The sequence below is a fragment of the Taeniopygia guttata genome, chromosome 5, assembly GCF_048771995.1.
Source record: "Taeniopygia guttata chromosome 5, bTaeGut7.mat, whole genome shotgun sequence".
NCBI classification, from domain to species: Eukaryota; Metazoa; Chordata; class Aves; order Passeriformes; family Estrildidae; genus Taeniopygia; species Taeniopygia guttata.
Genome location: NC_133030.1, coordinates 20,816,427 through 20,844,190, shown reverse-complemented (window position 1 = coordinate 20,844,190; position 27,764 = coordinate 20,816,427). Strand labels below are relative to the sequence as shown.

The 27,764-nt window shown below is 44.5% G+C and overlaps 1 protein-coding gene across 5 annotated transcripts in view; it reads left to right on the top strand.

The window, feature by feature from the left end:
- Positions 1-27,764, top strand: part of LOC100224883 (USP6 N-terminal-like protein) — a 75,805-nt gene that overhangs the window by 30,444 nt on the left and 17,597 nt on the right. For 3 of the 5 annotated variants that reach the window (XM_030274049.4, XM_072929821.1, XM_072929819.1), the window contains 5 exons: positions 14,886-15,169; positions 20,125-20,198; positions 20,719-20,804; positions 21,630-21,669; positions 22,404-22,484. In XM_030274049.4, coding sequence (XP_030129909.4) covers positions 20,133-20,198; positions 20,719-20,804; positions 21,630-21,669; positions 22,404-22,484 — 273 coding nt within the window. In that variant the 5' untranslated portion in view covers positions 14,886-15,169; positions 20,125-20,132. Of the gene's footprint in view, positions 1-1,025; positions 3,794-14,885; positions 15,170-20,124; positions 20,199-20,718; positions 20,805-21,629; positions 21,755-22,403; positions 22,485-27,764 lie in introns of those variants that run through there. The other 2 variants (XM_072929822.1, XM_030274053.4) reach the window with 2 other exon arrangements.

Below are 27,764 nucleotides of genomic sequence, written 5' to 3'. Positions count from 1 at the left end.
TAGCTGAAGGCTGTGGCCCTGCAAAGGTCTGGTGAAGGCAATAGGCTGTGAAGTCTGCACACAGTGGGATGCTTCTTTGGGTTGGTTTCCCCCCACTTCCTGTAAAACGGTGGGTGGTCTGTTTTAAATACCTGTGTCATGGTTCATTGGCGCCTTCTTTTTACCTGGCTGTGATGGCAATATCTGCATCTCCTTCTGGGAGTTTCCTACTGTCCTTTGAACAGTTTAGGTATTGCTGAGAGGAACATGTCATCTGTAGATCCTGTGAAAGATGTAATTTCTTGAATTATTTTTTTCTCCTGCATGGGTTCCTGTAGTCATTACATTAAACTCAACCTTGGTGCAAACCGCTTTCAGAAGAGTCCAGAGCAGAAGCTGCTGTGCTTAAACCCATCTGCAAATTTGAGAGGAGGAAGTGAGAAGATGAGCATGGAAAACTCATAGGGAACTGAAGCTTGGTAAAACTCAGCTTTTTCAGCAAAAACTACATGTTAGTTCAGATGGGTCTGTGTGAAGAGCATTTGAGTTGCATTGTCAATTCATTAGCAGCGTTCACATTCGTTTCAGTGGAGCCAGGGTTGCAATCTTCTGCTAACAGATGCTTTAAATCTGTACTTCTTCCTCTGGAGAGGCACATCTGCCTCACATCCTCTGCAGTCTGCTTTTAAAGGGAGCCCTTTCCCCATGAAGAGCAGGAGAAACACACCCATCTTTTCCTACAGCTGTCCCAGCAACCCACAGTCTGGTCTGCTCCAAAGGGGGGCTGCCTTCCAGCCCTAGAGGTGTATGGCAGCATGGTCACTGGGACACCCACTGGAGGAAGAGCAGGCTGCAAGCACTTAGAGACTGTCTGGACTTGTTCCTTTGAAAATACCATCAGCTGTGGTATTGGTTTTATGGCTCTATGTCTCACACAAGTTAGGCTGACCTATCTGGTTGAGAGCATTTTCCCACACTGTTGTCTTGTTTTCCTTTTTAAATTTTTCCTGTTTTCCTCCTGAAAAGTAACAGTGGGTGGTGTGAGGCATCCAAGCACCAGTGCATCCATGCCCAGGCTGTGCTGGCACCACTTGGCTTCTGCATTAAGGGAAGTTGTTGCTCTGTAAGAATCAGCATCCAATGCTTTTAGAGAACCTGCTGGCTGGAAAAGCTTTTTTGTTTGTGAGCCAAGGTACCAAAAGCATGTTAAATGCAGGTGTACTGCACAGCTGGAGGTGGGGACTGGCAGGTGGTCTCACAGGGTAGAATCCCTGGGGTCTGCCAGCACACCAAGGTCAGAGCAGCACCAGGTTGCCTGCAGCAACTGCAGAATTGAGCATGTAGGGGCAAACTGGCGTTTCCTCCTTTTTCTGTCTTTCTCAGGAGTGCAGATGGTAGGTTTTGATAACTAGAGGCTTAGTACAGAGAGGTCTGTCTAGTGTGGGATATGTGAACCTCAGTTCAGGCTTGGATATGTTCCTTTTCTGTCTGTAGGAGGTATAGGCTGATTATTCTGTTCTGTTCCTTTTTTCCTTCCTGTTTTTTTTTTTTTTTTGGTTTTTTTTCTCCCCACTCCAATTTCATAGTGTTAATCCAAGTAAAGGGTAATGAAAATTAAGTAATTTTGCCTGCCTCTTACACAGCTACTGCTGTGTGTAGTTAGCAGTTTAATGAGAAATGAGGCAAGGCAGAGCTATATTTTGATCTTATATAGCCAAACTGGCTGTGCAGGACTTAGGAGTAAGATGGGATAGTAATTGAGTGTGATGTTGTGGTATTTAGGGCAAGATCACAGGAAAAGCATTGTATTCCTTTGAACAGGATAGAGCCTTTCATGTGATTTTTTTTTTTTAATTTTAATTCTGTAATCTTGATCTGTTATCTAAGAGCAGGAAGGCATCCTAAATTTGGAAATGTATTTCATCTCCTTAAGAAGCAAAAGATTCCATCTTGGTCTGTCTAGGAAGCACTGGTGTCCCCCTGGTGTGGGGCATCTTGTTTGGCAAATGCTGTGGTTGCTGTGTCCAGGGCAATGCACTGAGAGATCTTTAAACTTGCATTAGAGCTGGAGCATTTTTGTCTGTTACTGTTGGCTCACCTCCAAGGTATGTTGTGGGCTGTGCGGTGCTTGCCCACACAAACGTCCCTCTGACTTCCCCTTCGCTGTGTTTCTCATACCTGAGAAGTCACTCCAGAGCAGCTCTTCCCACCTGGTGAAATCTGCCTGTGAGGGTTGTCTGTCATTGATCTGGCCTGACTGCTAGGCTGACTCCTTCCAAGCTCATTGGAGTTTCAGAAGAAATGAAAAAAAAGTCTTTAATGTCAGTGGCCTTGTGTCAGGATGCTTGGTTACTGCTTTTTTGTTCATCCTGCTAGCTTTTCTCTTAGATGTTTTAGGCATGTGCAGATTATAATTGATTTTCCTCCTGAATTTAATAACTTTGAAAGGACTAAAATCAATAGCTGTTTGGAGCTGTGATTTGGGATGCAAAAACTTTCATGCCTTTCACTTCTACAGCAGATAATGCTTCAGGTGCAAGGGGAAGCGCGGGGCTGTGCTGTAAAGCAATCCACTGCATGTCTGCAGCCAGAGTCCTGTTTCAAGCCCTATGGGGTAATGTTGGGATAGTCCTTTAATCTCATGTGTGACCCTCAGCTTTTAAAGAGCACAGCTGAGCCTGTTTTTTTACCTTGGCAATTTTGAGTCCCATGTGCTGTGGTCTTCAAACCTGGGGTCCGGAATGTGGCTTTTCTGCCACTGTACTTTTCCCTGATGCTTTTAATCTGGTTTCAGTGTAACATCCCTGTCTGCTTTCTCCTAGTAACCTCTTGCCCCATTTCACCTCATTTGTATGGAGTAGAAACCCTACAGAGTTTATTTTCTACTTTCTGAGGAGATGTAGTCTGAAGTTAATTGAGGGAAGACAGATGGGACCTGCCGGCTCTTTGTATGCCAGCAGCCCATCAAGGGTGTAAAAACGAAATGTCTGATGGCTTGCCAGCATGAGCTTGTTCATGTATTACCACAGGGTAGTTAGGACTTGGGAGACACAGAGAATGACTCCTTACAAAGTTGGGCTGCAGTAAAGTGTCCACAGAACAAGTGACACATATGCCCCACTCTTTGGAGAGTGCTGGGTGGTGCAGCCACCGAGGGCCCTCTGCCTGGCCTGGAGAGCCTGCGGGTTGGCCGTGGTGTGACATGCTTGAGCACCCCTACCGTGGCTGGGCGTGGAATTTCCAGGATCGGCTTCTTCATCACCTGCCTGGGCTCCACTGTTGCATCCTTGAAGCCCCGGGGAGAACTGTGAGCTCTTTTCTTGAAAGACAAAGGGCAAAATGCTACAAACCACAACAACTTCCACGCTAAAAATACCATAAAAGGTTGTGTCCTTAGGAGCTGGGCATGGGAGCAGTTCCCACCCACATTACTGCAGCATGAGTCACCAGGCTATTACAACTGCTCTCCGTGTGGATGCCCGGCTGAAGATGCAGGGCAGAAGAGAGGAAAGGGAGCTGCTCTGTAGCACTGTGGAAGCGATGAAGAATTACGAAGAAGAGGATGACATGTGGGCATACATGAACACTTTGCTTTCCTTTTGTTAATTTTTTTTTTTTCGTTTGTTGGTTTGGTGCATTTTTCGTTTGTTTTGTTTTTTGGAACTTCCAGCAAATGGAATTTGCTGATGATTTGAGCTTAAGGCATTTGGAGCCAAGAGTCTTCTGAATATGCAGAACCCCCCAGTTTGCTTTTAGGAAGCACAGTAATTGCTACGTGATTAATATGAAGCTGGAAAACCCCTCTGACATGGAAGTACGTTTTATTTACTCTCTTTAAGCAAAGGGTTTTTTTCTCTCACTATCCTCTCTCCTCATCTTCATCCTTTAACCCCCCTACCCTGATGCCAAAATAGGCTGTGTGTCATTGTGACAGATGGTGTAAAAGCACATCTCCCTTACATTGTGCCCTGCTTTTCCCTGTGCTCTTTATCCAACAAGCAGGTATTAGGGAGTAAACTTGTTTAGGTTGTTTGGGTTTCTTTCCTGAGACACCACCCACCTGTCCAGGCCTCAACAAGGCTATGGGTATTGTTTTCCCTTTTCCTTCCTTTCTGCTTGACGTCTTGGCTATCGGGGTTTACCGGAATAAGTTTGTCAGTGAGAAATTCTATAAAAAAACTTCCTTTATTTAGACACCAACCCACTAATGACATCATGAGGGCACATCTTCCAAGTTCCTCCAGGCTGAGCAGACAGAGGGAGGTGGTGGCTGCGAATCTGAGCCCTGCCCCTTTCCCAGTACACCCCTGTAGCTGTGTTCAGTGGCTGTCCCTCAAAATAACCCAAATCTTCCTCCTCCTCCTTTGAGGACAGGGAGGCCCCCCCAGCACACTGAAGCATCTTGAGCAAATGTTTTAGCAGTAGAATATAGCTGTGGTGGTTTGTCTGTCTTCCTGCTTATCACTTCCAGGTTAGTCCTTTGCAGTGCTTTCTTTGATGGTTATTCGCCTTGACTTCTCAGGGCAGCAGGAGGCTTCCACACTCAATCTCTTTGATGCTAGTGAATTTTGCATCAGGCCAATTTCAAATAACTTTAACAGGGGAGGAAGTGAAGTTAAAAAAGCCTGTGTGGACAGGCAGAAAGCAGCAGGAACGGGCACATAAGAGATGTACTGCTTGTTTTATGATGGAGGGAAGGAGGCACTGGGTGAGGGGCGGCAGAGCAGGAGTTGGCCATTGAAGTAATGCACTGTCAAAATTATTTTGTGAGTGATTTCTTTAAAAAGTATTGGTTTGAGTATTTCTGAGTGGGAGAAAGGTGTATATTTGTTAAAGGTTAAAAAGTAGTGAGTGTGACCTGGACAAGGTTTGGACCTACTGGAGAAGTTATTCCTGGGTTTCATTTATGTCTTTGGAGAAGAAAGTATGCTATGGTGTGCTAAGCTTCCCCTTGTATGTGCTCAGTTTGTTAAAATGTTACCACAGGTATTTTCTTACTGGCCTGCAGTAGCTCCTGGGCGATTTTTTTATGTGATCAATAAATCAGAGCTTATTTAATCAATGGAAAGGTATAAAAGTCTCTGCTGAGTTTAACTGACTTCCTTGATTCTGCTCTTCCTACTGTTGCAGTAAGCCCTAAGGTTGACATACATCATGGCTGTTGCTCTTTAGATCTGGGAGACTTTGAGCAGTAGTCTTACTAATTCAGTGTATTCATAATGTAGATTCTTCCAGTCCTGTCTAGAATTTGGGTCAGATGAGTGGCAGTTTCTAGCCCTGTGCTGATACCTGTTCTGCACTGTTGCTCCACTTCTTGTCCTTCCCATATTGACCTCCTTGATACTCTGAAGTAATAAAATCTCAAAATAAATCCATATTGCACAAATACTCTGAAACAATGTATGAATGGCCAAAATACTTTGTTCTCTTTAGAAAGCTATTTTCCAAAGTTTGGTGGTGTTAGAAGAAAATACAAATTTGCAGGTGCCAGTTTCGGAGAGTCTTTTGATCAGGTAGCACAGAAAAGTGGGATCTTTGGGGATACTTTCCTGGGGTCTCTTGTTGTGGTCTCTGGCAAAAAAATAAAAGAAAAAATCCATTGTCCGAAATACAACCTTAATTAAAAACCAAATATGTTTTTACCACTGAGACGTGACATGTGATAGTATTTTCTCTAAAGATGGGGTGTGGAAATTGGAGGATATTTTTAGCTGCAGCTATTTTCAAGTTGTTGTTTTGTGACCTTCTTCTAATAATAAATTTCTTTAACACTTTCCTTAGAGTTTTTGTAGTTCTAGAAGCTTTTTCAGACAAAGATGGGGGGAGAAGAAAAGGGAGCAGCAGCATATTGGCAGGAGAACTACAGGCATTTGTGTTCTGGTGGATATTGGTGCCTAAGGGGGGTGCAATGTTAGAGTTGGGTGTACTTTGTGAAGGACCTTTCCCAGGTCAGAGAGATGGGGTTCAGCTTTCCCTCTGGCTGTAGCAACTATCTGATTGACACTGCCTTCTTCTTAAAAGCAGTTGAAAACAGGATCAAGGTTTAAATAGCTGAAAGAGGAAATCTTGGACAGAAGAATAATGTGCAGACAGAGATGCTGTTGTGCAGGGATCCCACGGAAGGGCAGGTGTAAGAAACGGCAGTTTAAATTTCAGGTTTTTATGGTTTGGGGTGTGGCTGGCGTCTGGAGTCTCTTAGGATTTACCTGCAAATGTTGCCTCTGAGATAAGTGAGCAAATAAAATTCCCACATGAAACCTGAAGTTCTTCATCATCCAGCAGCTGCTGGGCTTCTCCTCACCTCTTGCTGACAGACTGAAAAGCAAGCATAGATCTTGAGGCACCAGTGAGCTGATCCTGGGGTTTTGTGAACATCAAAGATGCTGTGAAAAAGTTTCTCAAAGAGAGGTGATATGAAAGATAGGAGAGAAGAAGCATTTTCAGGTTGGGTTGCTGGTGTTGTCTGTGTCTCAGTAGCTACCCATGGAAAAGATCTGTCTCTCCAAAGGGAACAGCAGTTACGTGTTTCCCCAGGCCTGACTCTGGTGGTATTGTGGAAGGAAAGCAATTAAGCTGATGGTAAATAATAAACACACATGAAAGCAAGCAAGCTGAAGAAAGGATAGGCAAAAGTGGTCTGACTATGCTGCATCTGTGGTATGCTGCTCCATTTCAGAGGGCATCAGGAAAGTTCACCAGGAAGAACGTGATAGTGGGGCTGGAGAGGTGTCTGGCTGAAGGGTCCAGGAAGGTGTTTAAGTGGTTGTTTAGTTGTTTACTTGTTTATGTAATTTTTTTTCCCCAGAACCCAGATCAGTGATCAATGCTAATTGCTAATAAATTAAATGAGCTGAGGCAGTTTTGCTTTCCAGCAAATCCTTTTATGCTGTGGTGCCTTTTTAATGAGCAGAGCCACAGTCAGAAATGACAGTCCAGTCTACTGAAGATGTTAAGACCACATGTCCAGCCTTGGGCAAGGAAAAAGAAAGGTTGCTGTTCCCCAAAATATTGAGCCCACATCCTGGGCCGCTGGTTGGGGAGAGTGGGCTGTGTGGTGTGGGGTGCTTGCAAGCCCCACACTGCTCTGGGGCTGGGCAGGGCTTGCCACAGTAAAGGGGATCCTGCTTGAAAGAGGTTATAGATCAGTCAGCATCAGAAACTTGCCAAAGTGGTCCTTTCTGCACCACTCTCCCTGCCCCCATGTTCTTGGACCAAGAAATTGCTTACTTATTTTGAAGCTCATATTTTTGAAATCTGTCTTCAGCGGAGCCTTATGCCAAAATGAACGCCAGAGTTAAGGCCTCCTGGGGGCTTTCATCAGGAGATAGTGCAGGGCTGGTGCTGAGCTCCCGTAGGTGCCAGTTGTGCATTTTCCCTTATATCAAATTTGGGACACAAAGTGGTTATCTGGGTAATCCTTTCATTGCAGGGAACCCCACCTGTGGAGGAGGGCTGTTTGGGCTTGGCATTGGCAGTCATGGGCAGGTTTCAGTCATGAGTCTGCAACATGTCAGCTTGGTGGCCACAGTTGAGTATTTAATATCCTGAGTAATACTTGGACTTTCGGTGCCCTTCTTAGATTTAGGACCTGACATTTGATACTGTGGTTGCCTAAAAAAAGATTAAATTAAATATAAAGAGTGACTGAGTAGTGCTTTTTGGGGAACTGTAAACTTGATGCCCTGCTTTCATGTCACACCTGGGTTTAATTAATCGTAACTCATTAGCAGAAGTGCCACAGGCTTAGTGCCTATGCGAGAATGTTTCCTTTGGTTACTGAATAAAGGAGCAGCACCAGCAAGAGTGGAAGCTTCATATGTGTCATCTGGGGACAAAACATGGTGATAAGGGATCTGGCAGGAAGGAAGTGCAGTGTGTGGTGAGAAGAGCAGGTTTTCAAAGGAGCATATTTAGAGTACAGCGGATACTCGAGGTGGGCACAGTATCTTCTAGGGGTGGTTGGTAGCTGTAAAACAGGGGCAGCCACTTGAAGCCAGGTCAGTGTGCAAAAGGGGCCCTGTCTCTTCAAGCCATGCTGCTGGAACATCGCCTTCTCCACGGGACCTGTAAGGGGAAGGAGGAGGTGCTGGAGGCTGCGCGGCTGGGAAGGGCAGGACCCGGCTGTTCCCGGTCCGGGCTGGATTTAGGGTGGGCTCCGAAGGGCCTCTGTCTCAAACCACCCCCTGCTGCTTATTGTTGAAAGTGAGCTGTCACTGTACTGAAAACCCTTCTGAAACAAGGGGGGGCAGAAACAATCTGGGAAAGCAAATATTTTCTGATAACAGTGAGCAACAAGCTTTTGTTTGTTGTCAATGGCAGGAAGTGGGAGAAACATGTAGTAGCTATAATGCAGCACAGGCTTTATTGCTGGAAAAGAGATTTGGTGCGCACATTTCTCTCGCAGGGGAGATATCCTTGAGGAAGGGCTCCTTAAAGTGGGTGGGAAAGGCATGGCTTTTGTTTTGCTGCAGCAGTGCATCTGTGTGAAGCAGATGCTAAAGGAAGGTCTGTGGCCAAGATGAAAATGTAGGTCCAAGCTTACATGTGAAGTGGGAAACAGGGAGATGAAGTCTTTGGTTTGTATTCAGCCAGGACAAGATTGGAGCAACTGTGCTTTAAATTAAAGGGAGGCCCCTGTACTCAACTGACAGTGATGATAAAGTGTGAACCAGCTCTGATCTCTCTTCTAGAAAGATCTTTCCTGCTGATATTTTGTTAAGAAAAATGGCAGAAAGCTCCATGTAATATTAGATTTGAAGACTTATCTGAAAGCCTGCAGGCATGTTCTAACTCAAGTAGGCATTTTATTCTTTGTGTTGGATCCATTTTTTACATTAGGGGAAAAAAGTTTATTTCAAAAGGCATTTCACTGCCCTTAGATGCTTATTTATTTGCAACTTCCCTTTTCCAAGCTTTCTTGGACAGTGCAGAGTCCAGCTGCCCTTCAGGAGGATGCATTGTGGTCTCCCAGGTTTTGATGTTGGAACAGGAAGATTCATTTCCCAAGATGCTGAGGAGATCATCATCCTGCTTGGAAATGCCTTTTGTAGCAGTTAACTGAAATTTTGTGTTTATACTGTCGAGTTGTTGCTTTGTTGGGTAAATGTTAAAGCATTTTTAAGGTAAATGCACCTTTCAAGTTCAAAGTACCTTTTTTTTTTTTTTTTTCCTTCAGCTGAGTATGTTTTCAGCTAAGTAGAGCTGCATCTTGAAATGCAGGTGATACTTGAGTTGTGTTTGTTTGTTTCCTGGAGAGAAGAGCATCTGCTACTTCTTTTCTGGACAGCCTTGCATGGGCCTCCATCATACCAAATGCTTGTCTTTATATAATGGCCACAAGCTCTCATGTACTTAAATTTCTCCCTCTGATTTTTTAAACTCTCCCCTCTGCTTTTTATGTCATCCAAGAAAAGGTTTTGGGAGTTTTTTAGTTCTTCCATTCACACTGTCACTCTCTTCATGCAAGCTTTAGCTTTCACTGGAAAAACCTTACTCAAGAATTTATGTTGATAGACTTGAGCCTGCTCTGGTCCCTTTGACTTGCTTTTATCCCACTTCCATTGCTGTCCATTATTCACATCAGAAGTGCTGAGGACATGCAAAAAAGTAAATGTTGGTAATAGATCCACTGTGGTTCTGAGCTTGGGCTTTTCTGGAGTTTCTTGTGTTGCTTTCTGAAGCGTGTTTGATCACAGGTGCTGAATGCCTCTGAAAACCTAGAAATGGAAAGGTACCATCTGGTTTGTCTGTGTCACCTGTCTCCCTCAGTTGTACATCCCCTTGGATCCTGGGCTCCATGGTGGCAGGCATCCAGCACCAACCCACCTGGTGTTCTTCCACCACTCCCTTGAGCATAATTTCATTTTATTTATAACTTAAATACAGAAACTACTAGTGAAATAATATGGCTCTCTCCAAAATGTTGGTACCATTCAATTTTTTTCTGTCTGGAAAGCAGTGTCTGTTTCTCAGCCTCTGTGGCAGGCTGAAATAACCACAGTAAAATGCTAACACAGTAAATTGTGTGATGTGTTTTGAAGCCCTGACCAAATGGGACAGATGTTGATTTCAGCACTGTTCAAAATCACAAGAATCCTTGAGTTATTTTCATATTAACTCCTAATCTGGAAAGCTGCTTTTAACAAGGCCATTGCTGTTTCATATGCTAAAGTATTACCTCTGCATGAAGTCTTTACCTATGGTTGGATTTTATAAACATGTTTCCACTAATAGAAGAGGAGAGGACTTCTTGTGGGGACAATTCCCTCAAAGGGAAGACAGCAACTATGAGGAGGGAAAACTGATAATAACAGATCTGGATGAGACTTGCGTACTTAGCAATTTCTTTGCATCATTCTTCATTAGTAGTCAGGCTTTCCACATCTCTAAGGTGGGAACTGGGGGAATGAAGTTCTTCCCAATGTAAGCAAAGAGCCACATTCAAGACCATCTGGTGAAACTGAATAAGCACAAGTCTATGGGGCCTGATGGGATGCATTCCAGGATTCTGAGGGAACTGGGTGATGTGGTTGGCAAGTCATTTTCTATCATTTTTGAAAATTCACAGTGGTCAGATGAAGTCCCTGATTACTGGAACAAAGGGGAGCATCACATCTGTTTTTAAGAAGGGTAGAAAGGAGGACCCTGGTAACTACAGATGAGTGAGCCTCACCTCTGTGGCTAGGAAGATCATGGAACAGATCCTCATGGGGACAATGCTAAGGCACGTGCAAAAGACGAGGAGATGATCTGACACAGCCAGCACAGTTTCACTATGGGCACATTGTGCCTGACCAACCTGGTGGCATTCTCTGGTGGCGTAACTGTAACACTCAACGAGGGAAGACGACCAACCGGTGTCATCTATTTAGAGTTCTGCAAGGCCTTTGACTTGATCTCACATGACACCCTTATCTCTAAAGTGGAGCGATGTGGATTTGAAGGGTGGACTGCTGGGTACAAAAGAAATTGGCTGGCTGGAGGTAGTCAGAGAGTTGTGGTCAGTGCCTCTATGTCCAGGTCAAGTGGTGGAGGCCAGTGACAAGTGGTGTCCCTCAAGGTTCTGTCTTGGAGCTGGCTCTTCATGAGCCAACAGTGTATGCTCATAGACCAGAAAGCCAAAGCATCCTGGGCTGCATCCAAAGCAGGATGAGGGAGGGGATTCTGCTCTACTCTGTCCTGGTCAGACCCCACCTGGAGTGCTGTGTCCAGCAATGGAGTAATCAGCATGAAAAAGTCATGGACCTGTTAGAGTAGGTACCAGATGACCAGAGGGCTGGAGTACCTTTCCTATGAGAACAGGTAGAGACAACTGGAGTTCTTAGCCCAGAAAAGAGAAGGTTTCAGGGAAACCTTAGGGGACCTTCTAACACTGAAAGAGGGCATAGAAAAAAAGAGGGAGAGTGACTTTTTACACAGGCATGTATGGATAGGACAAGGGTGAATGACTTCAAACAGAGAGAGATTAAATATTAGGAAGAAATTCTTTACTCGGGATGGAGGCACTGGAACAGGTTGCCCAGAAAGTTTGTGGATTCCCTATCCCTGGAAGTGTTCAAGGCCAGGCCAGATGGGACCCTAAGCAACCTGCTCTAGTGAATGGCACCCTGTCCATAGCATGGGGGTTGGGAATGAAATGATCTGCAGGGTCCCTTCCAACCCCCACCATTTTATAATTCTGTGATTTTAATAATATGTTGTGTTTGCACACACATGCACCAAAAAAAAATAAAAAATCTGCATTTCTTAAGCTGATGTGATTTTAGGAGTTAACAACAAGCAAAAAGAAATAGTTATGTTGCAATCAAAAAGATTCCTTTAGTGCATCTTAAATTATGTGTCCTAATGCTATCCTGCATATAGTTCCAAGGCTGTTAAAAAAAGCTTTGGGAGATGTTTTCTCAGTACTTTCCAGTGTTGGATCAAATACTTCTTGTTTCCCTCAAGTTTTCTATTACTGGATTTGCTTGCATGGGGCTTTGATAGGAGAAAACGAGTTAACAAAAGCTCATGCATTAGCATCTGGAGATGCTGTTTGAAGGTAATGCAAGTCCAGGATACTGCCAGTAAAATGGTCAGGGAGTGTCCTCTACAGAGGCTGCCAAAGACAAATAATTTCCTGCAAAGGTTTTGTATTTGGAGGCAGTATGAGCTGATTAAACTCATTAAAGTGATTGAAGGAATGAGGGTGGTTCCTAGGGGCTGGGCATTACTTGGGGTCAGGCTAATGGCTGAAGATCCCTCTCTCCTGAAAAAGAGGTGAAGCCAGAGGCTCTGGAAAGCAGTGTAAGACACACAGCACAGGTCTCACTTCAACTCAACTTATATATCTGCAGCATACAAATAATTTGCCTCAATAATTATTTTGGACAAGTTTTTCACAAACTGCATCTTGTTAGTGGAGTTTTAACTTCCTACTCTTTTATTTCATTGGCTGTACCAGCAATTTTATATAATGGTACATTTGTTATTTCCTTGTATGTGTTTATAAAAAGATGATGCGTGTCTGTGCCAAAGAGAGCACAGGGTGCTGGCAGCATAGCAAGTTATGTTTGCATCCTTGTTCTTTTGGTTTTGGCTAGGGAACATCACTAGCTCCACAGTGCCCAGGGTGACATCTTGGGTATCAGCCAGGACACGTGTCCTCACCCTGCTGCTTCGGGCACATGTTGGGGGTAGGTGGCCTCTAGCTGACTGTGCCTCGCCAAGGCAGAACCAGGGAGAGTTTTAAATAGCAAAAGGAGCCTTTAGCTTACCCAAAATTGCCAAGTATAGCTGGAGGCAAGAATGACAAGGGAAGAGTAGCGTGTCTTGTAGTGTTCCTACATGTACCATAAAGAATAAAATATAGTGCTTTAGGAGGAATGCATGTCCAAGTGGAGAATGCTCATCATCTTAGCTTCCTTTAGTTTATGGTTAAAGAAATGCAAACTGCTTTTTCCAGTCTTAAGTAAACAGAAGAAGCCAGTTACTAAGCTTTGTGTTGATAGAGTTCCCTTCCAGGTCAGTGGATCACCCAAAAAAAAAGAGAATTTTTTTTTCCCCTCTGGCTTTTTTTTTTTTTTTCCCTTTTTATAGACACTGGAATAAAAAAAAGGATGGAATGCAGAGAGAAAATTAATCTTCAATTCTTCAATTCCCAAAAGAAGCACATAGACCTTTGCATTCTTCAGTTTGCTTATCTTTTTCAAATGAAAAATAATTTAAATAATGATGCTTTAAAAAATAACTCATGCATCTTTGATTTTTGTGCAGTCCTTTGTCTGGATTTTTTTGAGCTATTGTTGTCTCTAGAAGTTGAGCTCACTTTAAAAGGTGTTTAAAAATATTTGGATGCTCTTTTATTCCCTGTGAGGTCTAAAAATAGCAGCTGACAAAGAATTGCTTATAGACTCACTGCTTTGTTCAGAGGGTTTAGTCTAAAGCTGCATCTTCTGACTTTGCGACAGCTGAGCTGGGCAGAAGCACCAAGGCTGGGCTTACTGAGCCATAAGCAGGGAAGAGACCAAATCTCTTTATCAGCTCTCCTGTTTATCTCCTCCCATCTCCATCCTTGGGAACAAGAGCGCCAAGGAACAGCACCAAATGTGTGTGTGAATGAGAGCGAGGTGTAAGTACTAGGAGCAAAGGAAAAGTGATGGTGGGAAGAGAGTTCAGAGAGGTTTTATTTATTGCTAGTGCTGCTCATGTTGAGGGGGTGGATAGCATATAGTTGCAGGCTTACATGGCTTTTTAGTTATTTCTATAACTAAAAGACTTGGCCAGTGTATTTGGGTTTCTTGATATTGCCGTAGTCTGGCAGCAAAGTGTTGTCATCGTTGTCACCGCAGCTTGCAATTGTACTGTAAAAGCTTGGTGCAAATTGGGAGAATAGAGGCAAATTTTTGTAATCTTCATTTAATGTGTGTAAGACACATTATAACCTACTAGGTGATAACATATATAAAATGTAATCCGTGTAATGGGTTGCTTGATAATAATGGTGGACACCTCTGAAAGGATGTGCAGCCTTCTGCACTTTAGGGCCTCCAAGCCGTTGTGTCTGGGTGCTGGAGAGGTGACAACAAGGAAATTCAGCACAGGACAGCTCGGGATTGTGTGGTAAAGTCCATTTGCTGGTGTTTGTGAGGGGGATTGGAAGAGAGGTGGTGTTATTAAAGTGGCAGCTCATGACACAAGTGAGCCATGCTTCCTCTGCCCAGTGCCTGCTGACTTCAAGCAGAGTGTCATGCTTTGGGATGCTGTCTTGATTTCACACTTGTGGAATTAGTGTGTTGCTTCTCTGAGTTGCTGAAGGTGACAACTAAAAAGTTGGTTTTTGTAAGTGATAGCTCTGTGTTGGGCTCTGCTGTCCTTTGGACTGTGTAGCTGTTTGGATGTATCAAGGAGAACTGCCAGTGCTGGAAGGTGGCTCAAGTGACACAGCTCTTCTACCATGCAAGTCAGTGATGTGTCTTGGTCTTAACCTGACCCAAGTCCTGAAGGAATGGCCTGAACTCTCCATTGCAGTCCTTCTTGGGGGCAACATAATCTTAGATTAGCTGGAGTAGAATGTAATACTGTAGCTTTGGCTTGGGTAGGGGACATCTTCTGCCTGCTGAGTGACCAGTGCAATGTGCCTGCTGGTATAAAGGTGGTTGGGCTCTCAGACCTTCATGGGAAACTGTGGGACCTAACCAGGGTGGAAAATGGCAAAAAAAAACCCACACTAGGGTTTTTTTTTTTGCAATGCATATGAGCGTAGTTTACTTTCTGCCATTGTATGCCCTGCAGTTACAGTCTATTCCTTCCCCACCAGCTCCAAAGGGACCTGCCTTTCCTCTGTGTTCAGAGACCCCTGTGGTAAAGGATGGTGCCTTTGCTGTGCCAGAACTGGAAAACTGATCAACTTCTTATTTCCTTTGCAGTGAGCCTGGGGGACAAGAGAGTGTGGATTGCCTCCTGCCTTGCCTCTTCTCCCAGCCACCTGCGGTGAGCTCTCACGTGCCAGAGGACGAGGGTGGAGGAGACCAGCCACGTGAAGCTGGGGTGGTGTGGGTGAGCCAAAGGGCTTTTGACCAGTGGGCTGTGGCAACTGGGGGTCCTCACCACCCTGCAGCAGAGACAACTGGCTCCTGCCAGGTAGATGCCTTCAGGGGAGTGGACAGCTCCAGCTGAACTGATGAATCTTGGAACCTGATACAAGGCTCAGGTAAGGGCACATTTCTTGGAGCTGGGTTTTGTTTTCACCTTGTCTTGTCCAAACTCACAAACTGGCTCTGGAGCAAATGAGAATCACGGTGAGAGCTGTCATATATGGTGGTTACATATGCTAGTAAATCAGCACGTTCTCATCTACAATGATGCTGTTTGCTCTGGCTTGTTGAGGGTATTGCTGGTGGCATCAAAGTGAGTTGCCATGAAGGGTTCTCCTTGGTGTTCCCACTACCTCTGCTGAGGGAGGTGACTGTGGTTTTATCCAATGCAGCATCCAGTGCAGTTTCAGATACAATGCAAGTTTACTAGGACAGGAGATAATTTGAATTTTCTGTAGCACATCTGTGATTCATCTAAAGTGATCTATGTGCAGTTATTTTCAAAGGCCCCAAGATGGTTAAAACAAACCTTCCTGCAATTCAGCTGGCTTGGTGCTTCTTATGCTTTTAAAACAAACAAACAAAAAAGCTTGCTTGTGTTCTCCTGAGTTGTAGTCAAGGAAATAAATATGCAAACAGGATCTCCTGTTTCTTGGTTCATCTTGCTTGATAGTAATTTCATTCCTGAAGCCGTAATTCACTTTGTGAGTGCAGGTCTTGATTTCCTTTCTGCTAACGGGGATGTAATCATGTGCCGGATTCAAGCTAAGGTCAGGGATGCACAGTCCAGTGAAGTGTTTTGAAGCTGGTGCTGGCTAGGATGTTTGCAGTCTGGGTTTATTAATGAGAGAGAATCTGCACATGGGGATCAGCAGAAGTCCTCAATGCAAGTGCACTGAATATGTTGTCCATTGGAGTAGAAAATTTAGGGGTCTAGTAAAAAAATGCTGCAGCAGCTGCAACACTGGCGATAGGATTGCTGGCCTGTCTTGCACCACAGCCTCAGGAGCAGGTTGACTTCTGCATGGGGCTGGTTCTCACGAATCAAAAGCTCTCCCTGCAGTCAGCAGCACGTGGCCATCACTTCCTCCTTGGCTTGTCAACTCATGGGCACACAGCCAGGCGTGCCCGTGCCCACCTATAACAGCCCACAGCCCCTCCTGAGTGCCTTGTGGGGCTTTGAGGTTTCCTCAGGCTGTGGTGGAGCAGTCCCAAAGCCATGCTCACTTTGGCAATGCATGGTAGGTATGTGCAATGGTGTAATGCCGTGGCTTTGCTTCTGAAAGGCTTTGAGCATGTGGGAAAAGAGCCTCTGATGACAGCTCCCCTTGGCTTGCAGCTGCTGACTATCCCCCCACGTTCTACCAGCAGTCAGGATGGGCAGGTTGCTTCAAGCCCTTAGCCTGTATGGTTTGAAGCGTGTCAAGGTGCCTGTTCCATGCACTTAAAAAGCTCTGATGGAACTTACTCAACTTCTCACAGCTTGCTTTAGTTGCTTTCACTGCTCTGCATGGCCAGGTTTATTACAGGGTGTGCAAGTGTGTGAGTCACTGTTACAATTAGTAGTAGCTTTACAAGTGAGTAGTAGCAAGATGTATATGCTTTTCCTTTAAAACTGCTCCCCAAAGCAAAAATTGCAGGCTGAGACCATAGATGGCTAAAGACATAAAATGCTGTGTTTAAATATGCTTTTAAAATAGGACATGAAACAGGAACGGTGACTTGTTGTGTTTCAGCACTGGTGGGTATGACTGTAGCATGTACTTTTTTTACTTTATTCCACAGCAGTAGTTTCACTCTGATAGAGGCCAGAGTGTTAGTGAAGTACAGTGTGTCAAAACTTGCCCTTTTTTTCTTCTCCTAGCAGCAGTCTCTAATATTTAAAGTTAAGTGGACACAGTCAGAATGAGAACACATTCACCTAAACCCATTTCTGCTTTTTCAATGACCTTCCACCAAAGACAAACTGACTACAAACATGTAGTCTTAACCTCAAAGGGCTTGAGTAGATACTTTTCTACAGTACAAAAGATTTAAAAGCTGGGTTCCAGAATATCCTCAGGTCCAGGCTGAGACTGAGAACATGTTGCTATGCTGTGTTTCCTAAGAAGAGATTTTACTGATATATTCATTTTCAAAAGCCCACCTGTCAAGTACCAGCAGGGTGATTACTGATGAATTGGTAGGTGTGAGATATGGTGGTGTGGCTGGGGGTGACAGGACACGTGTGTGTGTCCTGGGCTGTGTCACAAGGAGCACTGCTGCTGAGCAATGAGAAATGCTCAGTTCTCCTGGGCAGTGAGCAGGGCTGCAGAACTGGGCTGGTGGCTGTGGACAGAGGTTCCCCTCTCCCAGCCAGGCTGGTCCTGGTGGGTGCTATCCCATGTGGGGAAATGGGAGTTTGGCAGATCTGACTGGAAAAATATGGGGCTTTTGAGAAGGGTATAACAGTAAATCTGATTTATGGAGAACAATTTTGACATGAAGTCTTGGATTTTTGATGTAGATGCTTTCTTCTTGCTACCAATATTTGAGATTCCAGCTGGTGAATTAATTCAAGGAAAGTTGCTTTCATTCAAAAATTGGGTATTTTGTTTCATGTTGGCTGATAGCTAGATAACGTTCAATGCGGGTTGGCAGTAATGTGCAGTTTCATTAAACATTTTTAGGCTGATTGTAGTTGGTATTAATTTTTACTTCCTTAAATTGTTGACTGGAAGCTGCAAGTGTTAGTGTCAGATGACAGACTGTGGACATTTTCAACTCATTATTTTCAAAAGGAGCTAGTTCATAACTTTGTTTTGGGGTTGAATTTAAATGTGTATAGTTCAGGGCTTTCTGTTGCTTATATCTTAGTTAATTATCTAATACCATTGTTGCATAGTGCACACTTTCTTACTATTACTGTTAATAGCAGCTTCATCTTGTGTGTTTGTTGTGGAAAAAAAATCTCTTTGCTAAGAAAATACAGTGCTCTCAGGAGAAAATTGGGTGGTAGGGTTGAGAAACTAATTTGAGTGCTGTATTAAAAAAAAAGAAGGTATGCAGTCATACATAGGTATATGAAGAAGCATGGCAGGTACAGTACAGCCTGTTCCTATTTATAGGAAGCCTGTTTACATCAAGTAAAAAAATGATGTGTTTCATCAAATCCTTCAGAAAATAGATTTCAGTACATGAGGTATCATTTCCCTCAAGCAAAAGCTATATAACATCATGATGTCAAAACCACTCTGGAGTTTGAGCATGTGCAGAATGGAATAATAAAAATACCCCTATTCAATATATGCTGTTACCAAGCTAAGCTATGTTCTGTTCCCTCTCCAGAGTACTTTGACCACCACCTCATTAAGCACAGCACCGTCTCTGTGCTCTCCCAAGCAGCAGCACTGTGGTCACACCCCAAGGCTGGTGAAGCCACTTGCCATCTCCATCCTTCCCACTGCCAGCAACCATGTTCCCTGCTTTCAATTTTTTTCCTAAATTTGGACTTTTGCACTGTTATAGAAAGAGAAAACAAATATGCATATTCCAGGCATGAGATTAAAAACTGGCTCCTTTGCACAAGTCTGGTGTTTCTGGCTGCAGAGAGGCTTTTGCAGAGGTGAATGCCAAAATATATATGTTCTTGCTGTGTAAATCCTCCCATGGTACCAAGTTGATCTTCCTTTGTTGTTGTCTTAGAGTGTGGTCAGAGATGTCCAGAATAGCTTCCACTTTATAAGTGTCTTGAAAAATTGCCCCTTTAATCTGATGTACCGTTTATTTTTCCCCTGTAGCCTGCAGAATATTTGTATTTTTAGCAGCATGTAAAAGACATTATTGGGATTTTTTGGCCCCATAACAACAACAAGAAAAAAAAAGTCAGAATTGGGGGAGTGAAATTGCCTATAAGTTTCACAGGAGATGTGAGAAGGAGGAGATGAAGAAGTATTAGGTGACATGGTGAGACAGTTATTCAGACCTTGCTGCACTGGAAAATTAAGCTGTGATTTAAATGTACTGATCAAAATTTACATTTGAAGTAGGAGCAAATGCACTTCAGTATTTCTGTCCTTACTCTGTTTTGATTGTGGAGTCAATAAGAGGGGAAGATACACCCATTCCTGGCATGAATGTAAAGATTTTGCATTTTTCCAGTGTCTGAATGGATGTGTCTAAAGTGGTGCCATGCCTGTGCTGCTGTCTGATAATGGGTCATGAAAGAACCCTGATTATATAACCCCCTTCCCTGGGGGTTTTGTCTGCCTACATTTTCTCCTTGGTGTGTTCCACCTTTGGTGCATGAGGAACCAGCTATGGCTTGACAGGAAGGATGCTTCTTTGGGTTTGTACAGGACAACACCCAAGTGACATTTGATGTAGGAACTTACTCTGCTCATAGGTATGTGTATGGGATGAAGCAGAGCAGTGCCAGGGACCTGGACTAGGTCTTGCTTAGACCAAGATTGGTCCTTCTCAGCATAGGTGGGAATATCTTGCTGCTGTGTGGTTTCCTTTTGGAATTGTATACAGAAAGTAATGACCTAGAGGCTAATTCACTTGTCTCATGCACATTTCAGTAGGCAAAACCTTCTTTCAATTTCTTCTTTAATATTAAATCTGTTTTGGATGCCCCTTCTGGCTTCCCATCCATAGGTGGGGCAGGAACATGGTGGTTTGCTGTCATCCACGTGGATGCTGTGCCAAGCAGCGCCTGGCTGGCGCCTGTTCTGTGCTGGGCCAGCGCTCTGTGGCTGGTTTGCGTGTCTTGATTTAAAAGCCATGTCTTTCACACTGCCATGTGTGTGCCTGAGAACAAAGGCAAGACCCCCTCCTTGCTCAGCTTGGGCACTGTCCCAGTGCAGGGAGCAGGGAGCTGGCGGTCCTGCTGCCTGCAGGCAAGCTCCACAAAGTCTCTGTACAGCAGCTGTGCAACCTCAGCCTAATTTTAGCTGTGGGATATGGCTGGAAGCTAAAATTGTCAGCAAACGTTTTTTGTATTAGCACTTTCCTAAAATATTTCACATGCTGTGTACACATTTACTTATCTCCTTTCCCCTCCCTCCTGCTTTTTTTTTTTTCCCTACAGCTTCTGATATGAAGAAGGATATAGAGTCTTTAATAGCCCAGGAAAAAGCAGAAATCGTCGCCAAATATGAGAAGGTACCAGCCTCGTGCCTCTCCCCAGCATGCTGGCTGAGGCTGAAGCTGTTTCATCAATTAGGAATGCATCAAATAAGAACTTTTGCCTCCCTGCAGGCATTGCCCAGTAACCCTCTTGCCATTAGGCTTCATGCCAGCTCTCCCTTCCTATACATCCCCTCTTACTACATCCCTGGAGTTTATTGAGGGTCCTACCTGTGGTCAGCATAGGTACTGAAAGGTGCTCAGTTTCTGGTGCTTCAGTGCTCCCTTAATACCAGTATGGCTTATGCCCAACAGCACTGTTTTTTGTGATGTACAGCTTTGCCCAGCCTCTGGCAGAGGTAGCATAGAATGTTGGATAAGCTGAACTTGGCATTTTTCTCTGCCTTGAATTTGGCTCTTTAGTGCAGGTTTTGCTCTCCTGGTTCTGTGCCTTTTATGATTCAGGAGAGAGGGATATGGGCTTTGGGTGCAGGATGCAGGCGCTGAGGTATTCCTGATGCTGGGACCAGCTCACAGGTGTCCTTTCTGCTTTCAGGGCAGACAGGAAGGAGCTCAGATTGACCAGTGGGAAGATGCTGATTTCACACTCTACAAAGTTACAGACCGGTTTGGATTCCTGCAGTAAGTCCTCCTGCTCTCTCCTTTCCTCTCTGACCTGTGTGTGTGTGGACCTTCCTTCTGCACTGAGTATGACTGGCTCAGCATCTCTCCCACAAGCTGCTTTGTGGCTTGGCTTGATCAGTCCCAAATGCAGGAGGAAAGACTAAATGGGCCTCCTTCCTCATCTGTGCATGTCCAGACACTGATGCTTTGAATCTGCTGCAAGACAAGGCTCAGAAATTCTTTCCTACCACAAGCCTGGCATTAGAAGGTGCAGGCTGGTGCTCATGTGCCTCCATGGTGTGCCACAGAGGGAGAGGCCCTTGTGTTTGCACATTATGATTCAGGGAGGTATGGGAAGAGACCAGACAAGGTTGTCTTTGGTTCCCTTAGGAAATCTTCATCCTAACCAAGGCGCACATGAATTACACACCCTGTGCCCAGGAAGAATGTTTAAATAGAATTATTTTTCTTCTGATTCTTAACATAAGTTGCAATAGTAGGTGTTTTGTGTGCAGGAGGGAGGTTTTAAGCAATTGCTGTCCAGAAATTCTGCTTCCCCACCCTGTAAATTGCTGATCATGTGTGTACTGGAGAGAAGATACATGCCCAGGTTTTCCAGTTACATCCAGTAGCTCTTTTACCCCTAGAGCCTCCTGTTGGGTGGTGGGATTTTGGATGGTGCTTCCCCTGCCTTTTTCATACTGGGGACAGCTGTAGGAAGGGCATAAAGTCCCCAGGACATAACCCCTCAAGTGTCTGAGGTGGTCAGTGAGCTGCAGCATCCTGTGCTCCCCCACACCCTTTCTTGCCCATGGAGTAACCAGTGACCCCTTGCTTTTCCAGCGAGCAGGAGCTGCCAACCCGCACCGCCTTGGAGGAGAAGGTGAGAGCTGCCAGCTCTGTCATCATGGATGTGGCATCCTTTTCACACCAGCTGGGGAGGGGATGTGTTTTGAGGAAACGAGCAAGTAAGAGCAAAGCAGGCAGCCAGCACCCACTGGTCACTGATGCTCTCCCAGATGTGGGGACTCTGCATGATGCCCAGCTGTTGGAGCTTTTATTTTGCTGAGTTAGACAACTTTCCTCCTCCACGTGGCACTGAAAAAGCACCTCTTAAAAACAATATCAGGCTTTTCCCTCTGCTTTGACACAGTGCTCAGCAGCTGTGGCTCTTAAAGGGGACTGCATGTGCAAGGGAAGATGGTGGAAGTTGTAGGTAACAGGTAACCATCACTTCTGTCCTCATCTCCCCTGAGATGGGAGCATGTCCTCTGGTAGGACCCTGCTAAATGGGACTGAATCACATTTCTTCTGATCTGATACAGTGATAGGATTTGAGTCTAGCTGGACCTGCAAAGTTTTTTATTGTCAGGGAATACTCTTGGGAATGCTTTCTCTATGTTAAGCCTGTGTGTCTTGTCATTTTCACCGATGCTGCTTTTAATTACCAAATGCTGAAATTACCATTTTCTGCACATACTTGTGGATTATTCCCATCCCTGATGTGAGGTCTTTAAATAGAAGTTTAAACCTAAGAGAATGAAGTGTTGTGTTTTCAAGAGACATCTCCCAGGGCTTTTTTTTCTTAAATTTGTATTTTCTTCTCCCTTGTGCCAGCAAAAACAGCAGGAAATAGAACGTGTGGACAAGTGGCTTAAGATGCTGAAGAAGTGGGGCAAATACAGAAACAGTGAAAAGGTAAGAAGGAAAAGAGTGTATGTCTGGAAGGGTGGGTGCGATGGAGCCTTATGATGAGTCAGGCTTTCAAAAAGTCAATAGAAGAAACAGATCTCTGGATCATTGCCTGATTGTACTTGTTAGTCTTTCATATTTTAAAGCTTTCCTAGAAATTTCTGGGTTACCAGTCGAGGTAAAAGTTCTGTTCTGACTTACACAGCTTTAAAAGGATTTCCTAAATGCTGCTGCCATTTTTGCACTTGTACCTGTGCAAGCAGGAGCACAGCAGGGATGTTCATGTGCCCAGCTGGCTCCCTGCCCTGTGAGAGCAGAGGGCAGTGCATGCCAGCAGTCTCTTCTGTGTTTCCACTTCTTGGAAATGATGTGGGAGCTGTGACTGATACAGCCCAGTTGATGTTCCTTGTAATTCTCTCTGGGGGAAGAATTATTTCTCTAGAACAATACTTAGATTTTATATTTTGCTCCTAGCTGTGCCTCTGAGAAGCCACTTATGTATTACATTGTGTACACCTGTCTGGAAATCAAGGATGGAGACACCAACATTATGTCTTGGCTTTGGTATTAAAATGGACTCTGCACCAAACACCACTTCAAAAAGGAATTGTTTTTAATAAATAGTATCTGTTATATGTTCCTCTTACAAACCTCTTGAAACAAAAAAACCTTTGAACCTAATGTCAAGACCCTTGATGGGTAGGGAGAGGAACGATGTGTCTCTCTGCTTGTGGCACTCTGCACAGGAGAGGGCTGAAGCCTGGCATTACCTTGTTGCTATGGCCTCTGCAGCCTTTGTGTTTACCAGGAGGAGTAGGGTGTTTGGCTGGACTGCTTCTAGCTCCTCCTGAGAGTCCTTGGGAAAAAATTGAGCTTGGTTAAAAAGGCTAAGTAGAAAGAAATACCTGAAGAATATCTGCATAGCTATAGGGACAACATTGAACAGGGCATCCTCCTTGCCCAGCTGTCAGGAGTCATGTCCAGTTCAGCCAGCTAAGGACCAGCTGTAGTCTCACTCTTTAAAAAACAAAACAAAACAAAAAAAAAACAACCACAAAAAAACCCCACAAAAAAAGAAAAAACACAAAAAAAAAAAAAAAAAACACAACAAAAACCCTGAAATATAATCACCTTAATGGCAGCAGGGATGGGTAGAGGTAGGCTTGGGGTTTTATAATCCTTCTGTTCACTTCAGGGTTGTTCTAATTACTTTGTTAATCAGTGCTGCTCCAGAGGCAAAATTGCAGGTTCTCCTGTGACTTGGTTCTTTCTAATTAGAAGTTAGCACTACTTGGTTAGTGACCTTGTGGGTAAACTACCAAATTTCAGTGGGGTACAGGGAATTCTTTCAGGTCCTGGAGGGTGTGTGGGGTGGGTAATGATGAGTGCTTTTAGCACACCTTGGCTTTCCTGAGTCAGATGGTGAAGACAGGCAGGATCCAGCATGAGTGCTGTGGAGCAGTAGCAATCTGATATCTCTGTTTTGGATTTCCCTTGATAATTACCGAGGGTGTTAAGCACACTGTAATTGATGCCATTCAGATCTGCTGGCTGGTGAAGGGTCAGACTGGCAAGTGGGTTTTGAGGGTCTTTAAGTCAGAAAATGAGAAAGCTCTTGTAGTAGAATAAAGGATGTTATGAATAACAGCCTGTAAATGGTTGATGACTCTTGGACACAGAGATGGCATTGTCCCATGCTGGGAGACCGGAAATGGCCGTCCCCTCTCGCAGCAAAGAGAGAAGCAGTGCTTGGCCCCAAGCAGGGAAGGAACAGTCTGGTGACCCTGGAGAGTAGAAAGGAGCTTTGGTTTCAGTCCTGTCCAGCCTAACACCCATTGCCTGGCACCAAGGCAAGTGCAGGCTGTGAAGTCTGTAGCAGCCGCACACTGTTAAATGCAAAGACCCTGAGAGGCACAAAAGAAGTGTGCCTTCTTTTAATAAAAAAAGTAAAATCAGGTTGTATCCTACACCTAGATGTGAAACCCCATGCACTTGTGTCAGGAGCATGGAAGCTTCTCAGATATTCCTGCTGCCACTGCTGGATGCAGTTCAACTGTGGCATTTCAAGGACCTTATTCTGGGATCACAGTCACGTCAGAGGCTGTGTGTTTTGTTCTAGCTAAAGTAAATGTGACAAGCCCTTGATCTGATTTTTCTAAAGCAGAGTGGGTTGGTTTTGTTCCTTTTCTGAGCACTCAGGCTGCCACATCGGCATTGCATGTTTCCTTCAGGTTTGTTTTCACCACTTGGCTGACATGAATGTCACAAGACAGCCATTCTGTGTTATTTTAACAATGACTAAGGTGTCATCTTTGAAAAAATCCTCTTATTGAAAACAAGAACCTTCCCTTTGATGTTAATTTTGATATGCTGTGCTTTATTAGAGGGGAAAGAAATCTTGTTGCAGGAACCACAAGCAGTATCACAGGGAAGTTGCCCTGACTTTGACTGCTTGAATGATGTAGAAACCCATCTTATTTTCCAGACTAGGACTTCCTGGACTTAAGGGCCAACCTTTTCAGTCCCTGTTCATGTATTAGAGCTGGCAGACATCTGATCATATCTAGTCCTTGATAAAGAGGGACTTAACAAGCAAGCCTTTGTGTTTTGCAGCATCTGAGTATCTGATCAAGGCTTAGGTTGTTGTCTCATCTTCTGTGCTGTGAAATGTCAGCAGGAGGGGTGAGGTTGTGTATCCATCCAGGCCATTGACCCCTAAGCAGCCCACCGGTCAGTGGTCAAGAAAGCAGCTTTTTCAGATCCTTGGCATGACCCACCACCAGAGAGTAGCAGGTTTGGCTTTTTGTTCCCCCACCTGCAGCCTTTGTGCATCCTTACATGCTGCTCAGGGTAGTCTGGGTCTTGTGACTGTCACAGATTTTTGGAAATAAGACTGAATAAAAAGAGTGGGACCTTTTACATTCCTTGCCGAGAATGGCCTGACTAGGAACTGAAATAATTTCTGGCATAACCTGTTTCAGGATGAGCAACAAATAGGATTATCTTAAAGTATTGCCCTGGGGCTCCCTGTGCTCATCATTGCCTTAGATCTGTCTCCAGCTCTGTTCTAGACACATTTTGTAACAATATGATTTAATTTCAAGATCAGCAAAGAGTGGCACTCAGCACAATTCCTCATATGGGTGGGGTTAGAATGATGCAATGGTGCCTTTTTCTGGCTGAATTTCCACAAGGGAAAGGGTACAAAAATAAAGAAGTCCATGAAAGGATGACATTATTTTACAGGGTTAAGGTATGTCAAACCTGCAAAGAAGTGCTAAACTGTGTTGTTCAGGGTTCAGCACAGGGAGGCTCACATGTTCTCTTCAGTGCTGATTTGAACCCAAGTTTAAATACCAGCCTGACTCTGCTTGGGAAGGTTAGGAAATGGCTGGTGCCATGTAAAAATCTATACAGTTCAGGCAGCACAGTCTTGCTGATAAAAAAGGCTGTGCTGTGTGTGCTGCAACAGTGGGATAATTTATTCATCATAGCTCTGAAATGGATTTCAGCCAGAAGCATCAGTCATAGGAGGAGGATATGACCTCTGCATCATTTGCAAGCTGCATCTTGCTGCTAGCCTTGTGGGATGGGACCTTTAGTGAGGGATGTCTTTGGTCATAGATGTCTGTTTTTAGGCAAAGCCTGCCTTTGTGCAGGGGGGAAGCCTTGTCTCTGCTAAGGTCACGGGAGTGCAGAGCACTTAATCCAGTGCATGCCAGCAAAGCGGTTTAGGATGAATCGGGGATCTGTATGGACTGACACAAACCCCCAAGAGCAAACAGTCTGCTAATGCCGGGGACAGCCAGCAGACGTTTGTCGTGCCAGGGCTGGCTGAAGTCAGATCTCCTGCCTCAAATGCCATGGGAAGGAAAGGGGTTTGTGTCTGGGAGTTGCAGGGTGGCTTTGTGGCTTTGCCTGCTTGCCTTTTTTTTTTTTTTTTTTTTTTTTTTTTCATTTTGGAAAGGCAGATAGCATTTTCCTCTCCTCCAAAGGAAGTCTGGGCAATAACTGTAAATGTCTGCCCATGGCTCACCAGCTTTAGGATTTAAATTTGCCCCTGCTTTGCTGGTACCCCATCAGGAATAGCTGCATAGGCTCTAGCTGCAGGCATAACAGCTGAGTTGGGATCAATCATTAACCATATGGAAAGAAAGCCATGCATGCTGATGTCCAGTCTGCCAAGCATCCTGCATGGCCACATCATCAGTCAACAGATTTTGTGGTACTAAAAGGAAATTCTCCACTCCAGGTGAGGATTTGCACAGCTCAGTTCCTCTGATGCATCACTGGTACAGGATGTGAAGAAGTCCTTTCTCTTTGGAAGGATCACTCTTTGAGTCCTAAAGGAATTGAGGAAGGAGGACTGCCCCCACTTTAGGGTGTTGGAGACATATGCTGGATATATGGAAAGGCTTGAAAGGGATATCACCATGCATACCCAAAATTGGGGCATTGCTCCTGCAATCTCTTCCTGGTGATCCATGGACATGGCTGAGAAGTTAACAGTGACAGACTCCAAAGTGTGAAGGTGAACTGCAATGTGTATATTCTGCTTCAAAAACCAACCCAGTTCTCCCAAATCCTCTTTAATTTCACCGTCTTTACTACTGTAAAAAGATGTTCTGTCTTTAAAGGCACTCCATCCCTCATATCCAAGAACCTGGAACAATTGGTTGGGTACTTCTCAGAGGAGATTGCTGGTGCAGGAGGATGGAGCTCAAGTCTGTACTTCCATAGTCTTCCTCATCCCACCTACCTCAGAGAAAATACATAGGGAGGGGAGAGATAGGGATGGGGTGATGATGGCCTCTGTGCCGTGAGCTTTGTATGTTAAAGCCTGGAGAGGGAAGATGATCCTATGGCAAAACCTGGAGCAAGTTTTAGACACTGTGGTTTCAGTCCTTGGTTGACACAGGCTTTCTACAGTGTCTTGAACCATTGCTTTGACCACCAGCATCTCCCTTCGTGAAGCAGACTGGTGTTCTTGCCTGTGCATTGGTCTGTCAGCCTGCATGGGACATGATTTAGGTGTTCTCTTCCCATCTGAGCACTTTATAAAGAGACAAAGAGAGTGACCTTGAGGGCTCTTTTTGACTGTCATGTGGTACAGGAGTTATAATCACGTGCTGCCTTACCTCTGTCTTTTCATCCCATCATAAATACCACTTACATGGTAACTTCCCTGTTTTCCTTCAGGTTTCATGATGAAGAAAAGTTGCTCTTTTTTTTTCTGGGTGACTCACAGCACTGAGGTTTTATCACTTTCATGTCTGGAGGTGGTGG